This window comes from Echinops telfairi, unplaced genomic scaffold (assembly GCF_000313985.2).
Source record: "Echinops telfairi isolate 266 unplaced genomic scaffold, ASM31398v2 ScPeMD7_6;HRSCAF=24_1, whole genome shotgun sequence".
NCBI classification, from domain to species: Eukaryota; Metazoa; Chordata; class Mammalia; order Afrosoricida; family Tenrecidae; genus Echinops; species Echinops telfairi.
The window spans coordinates 19670486-19674036 of NW_022103903.1; the positions used below are offsets into that span (position 1 = coordinate 19670486).

The 3551-nt window shown below is 35.1% G+C and overlaps 1 protein-coding gene across 1 annotated transcript in view; it reads right to left on the reverse strand.

Annotated features, from left to right (window-relative positions):
• The window catches only part of LOC101658802 (olfactory receptor 5K1-like), a 9226-nt gene extending 6359 nt beyond the window's left edge, over positions 1-2867 (reverse strand). Inside the window, exon 1 of the mRNA XM_004706515.2 lies at positions 1949-2867. Coding sequence (XP_004706572.2) covers positions 1949-2867 — 919 coding nt within the window. The remainder of the gene's footprint in view (positions 1-1948) is intronic.
• Between the last annotated feature and the right edge of the window lie 684 nt (positions 2868-3551).

Consider the following 3551-nt stretch of genomic DNA (forward strand, 5'->3'; position numbering starts at 1 on the left):
GCTCATTTTTAAAGATGTTCTTTATAGCTCTGTACCTCTTTCTTTTCTTAGTCTTCCCAGTTTAACCTCTTGAGAACCAATCTTTGTATTATTGCAGTCATCTCATTTTTCTAGCTTCTCTTTCTATTTAAATGCCAAACCAGTGTTCTAAAAGAAATCATATTCCTCTGCTACCAGGATGTTTGATGGATTTCAGAAGATTTAGATTCCCTAAAGTGGAGAAGGTCATCATTCTTGGTAATGTAGAAGGTCAGCAATAAAGAGAAAATACTCAATGAAATGGATTGTACACCATATCTTCAATGGTGGGCTCAAGCTCAGGGGCTATATTGAAGATTTCATAGGATAAGGCAATATTTCATTCTGTTATACATAGCTTTGTTATGAATCTAAACCAACTTAACAGCACCAAACAATAACAATGCGACATATACAATTTCAGTAAATGGATTCACTTCCATCTATATTTCCTACACTTGTCAACTGCTTTCACCAATAGCTGTGTCAATTTTCTACATGTACTCTCACCTTCATCATTCCTTAACCCAGAATTCACACACATTTCCATCAATATTGTCTATAGTCATGATTTTATTTCTCTTTCCCCCTCCAAATTAATTTTTCAGCTTTTAAGCATAATGTCTGTTAATAGTTTATGACTCAGTATCCCAGGAGATACTGATCCCCCTATTCTTAATTCCCAAACACATACCCAATGCATCCTAAAAATTACCTGTATATAACCCCCATTGATTTCACTCCCTCATATGTGTATGTCCAATTTCCTGATTGATTTTAAGGATTTGGAGATCAAGTGTGACTTACATTTCTGTAAAAAGAGAGGCAAATAGTGTGGGAAAAGGGGTCATTCATTCAGATTCATTGGGGGTGCCTCCAGGTAATAGGGAAGCTACTTTGGTTTTTTTTTCAATTCTGGAAAGCCTGGAAAACAATGCACAACTCATCATCAGTAGGTAATTGATGGGAAAGGTCCAGTGTGGTGTCTACCAGAGGAGGGGGTCTCATTAAACTAGTTTTCATATATATATTCAAGTGGTGAAAATATTGTTTTTTACAGTTATTTTATGGGTTTCACTATGTTCTGCAGGACATATGCTGAGCAGCATTTTCTGTGCTAACAATATATCAAAGATTTACATTAGAACTGGTTCAGGTAATTGATTTTTCTAATAACAAACAAAACAAGTAATGCTATCTAAGGGGGAAATCATTAAATTAATGGGCACATTAAGGAATTGCACTGTTATCCATCATGGACAACTAACAAACTACGTGAAAACATTCAAATCCATAGCACTTTCAATATAAATAGCAATATTTTCAACTAATGATTGTTAAATTATTATACAAGCAATCGACTTCAGACAAATTGAGAATAAAAATGACTCAACACTAAAACAAAAGAGGCCCTTGATTGGAGAATATGCATTCTGAATAAATCTATATTCAATCATAAATTCTTTGGAGAATAAAATTTAAATGCACAATTTATTTCTGATAGATGATGAGGCTTACATAAGCAATATAAATACTTGATCTGAATGTGACAGTAAAATTATAAAGAATTCCATAAATTTGCTGCCAATGTAAATGGAGCCTACCTTTCTACAGTGGATTTTATTGCTGGAATTTATTAACTAGGTTGAAATTTGTGGTTAATTCCACTGTGACAAAATTTATGACCTTAGGAGCAGTCATTTAATTTACTTATAAGAGACCCTCATGGTTTAGATTTTGAAAAACACAATCCCTCTTCTCTGAACTCAATCATGCGTGCATAATATGAGTTAAAAGTAATCATAATTTACTTTTTAATATGTGATAAGCAAACTGGTCATTTTCCATTTTCTCAGAATTTTAAGTAAACTTTGAAAAGTTTACTTAAAATCAATTGATGGTATTAGTTTTAGAATGTTCTGAGGTTTTCCTTTCATAAGTTTTTTCATAGCATTTATTAATTCTTTATTCCTTAGACTATAAATAAAGGGGTTTAATAATGGAACTATTACTGTATAAAAAACAGCAACTGGTATCTCTTTTTCTCCTTCGTTGGCTGAAGTGGGCCGGATATACATGAACAGAAGAGAACCATAGAATATTGTGATAGAAAGAAAGTGAGATGCACAAGTGTATAAACCTTTGCCTTTTCCCTCTTTGGATTTCATTTGGAAAATGGTGTACAGTATGCAAAGATAAGAGATTAAGACTACAGTAATAGTGGAGATTTGAACTGATCCTGAGAAAATAAGTACCATCAGTTTATTGAGATAAGGATCAATACAGGAGAGTCTGTATAATGGAAGAATATCACAAAAAAAGTGATTGATGTGATGAGATCCACAGAAGGTTAGCCTAAATAAAAGCCCTACATGAATCATGGAATGCAGGTTCCCAGCTATATAAGCTCCTATGGTCATTTGAATACAGAGTTGCTTTGACATCATGGTGTGGTACTGCAGTGGTCTGCATATGGCCACATAGCGATCATAGGCCATTGCTGCCAGGAGAAAGCAGTCTGCAGTTTCAGCAAGGCAGAGAATATAAAACTGTGCCATGCATTCATGAAGGGAAATCATTTTGTCCTCAGAAAAGAAGTTCTGTAACATCTTGGGGGTAATGGCACAGGAACAGAAAGAATCCATCAGAGCCAGGTTGCCCAGAAAGATGTACATGGGTGTGTGCAGACGGCGTTCCATGGAGATCAACACCACCAATCCAAGATTGCCCACCATGGTGATCAGATAGATGACAAAGAACACCACGAACCGCAGGGTCTTCAGATCTGGGTGGTCCGTAAACCCCCTGAGGATAAAGTTTATTGTCAAGGAGTGATTGTCCTGGATCATCTCTTCTTCTATGTTGAAATAAAAATTCTGGAGATAGGATTCTAATTCAGAGTGTGTCTCCTTTTTCTCTAGAATATCTTTTCTACAACATGGAGTACAGCCACATCTTTGAACTTTCTTTGTTGTCTCTAAAGCAAGCATACATACTTCTCAGGAAAATTCGTTTTCCTAAAGCATCATCTTAGATGACCTCAAGAACTGAAGCTCAGGATTCACAATAACATTTTGATATTTCCAGAGGAATATTTGAAATGAAAGGTTTATTTTATGAATTTTAGACAGTTAACAAGTACAGTGAACAAAACCCCTAAATTTAGTGTTCTTAGACCATTCTTTGTCAGCCTTTGTATTGATGATCTTTAAGAGATACTGAAAATCCACTTTATATACTTCATCCCAACTGAGTTAACGTTTTTTGTATGCTATTCCAACGAGTGACTGTTTTAAAACAGCATTCTTTAATGTACTAAATTTACAAAAAATAATTTTATTGGGGGCTTGTACAACTCTTATCACAATCCATACATACATCCGTTGTCTCAACCACATTTATACATATGTTGCTGTCATCATTCTCAAAACATTTGCTTTTGACTTGAGCCCCTGGTATCAGCTCCTCATTTTTCCCCTCCCTCCCACCCCCACCCTCTCTCTCTGCCCCCTGATACTCTATAAATCATTATT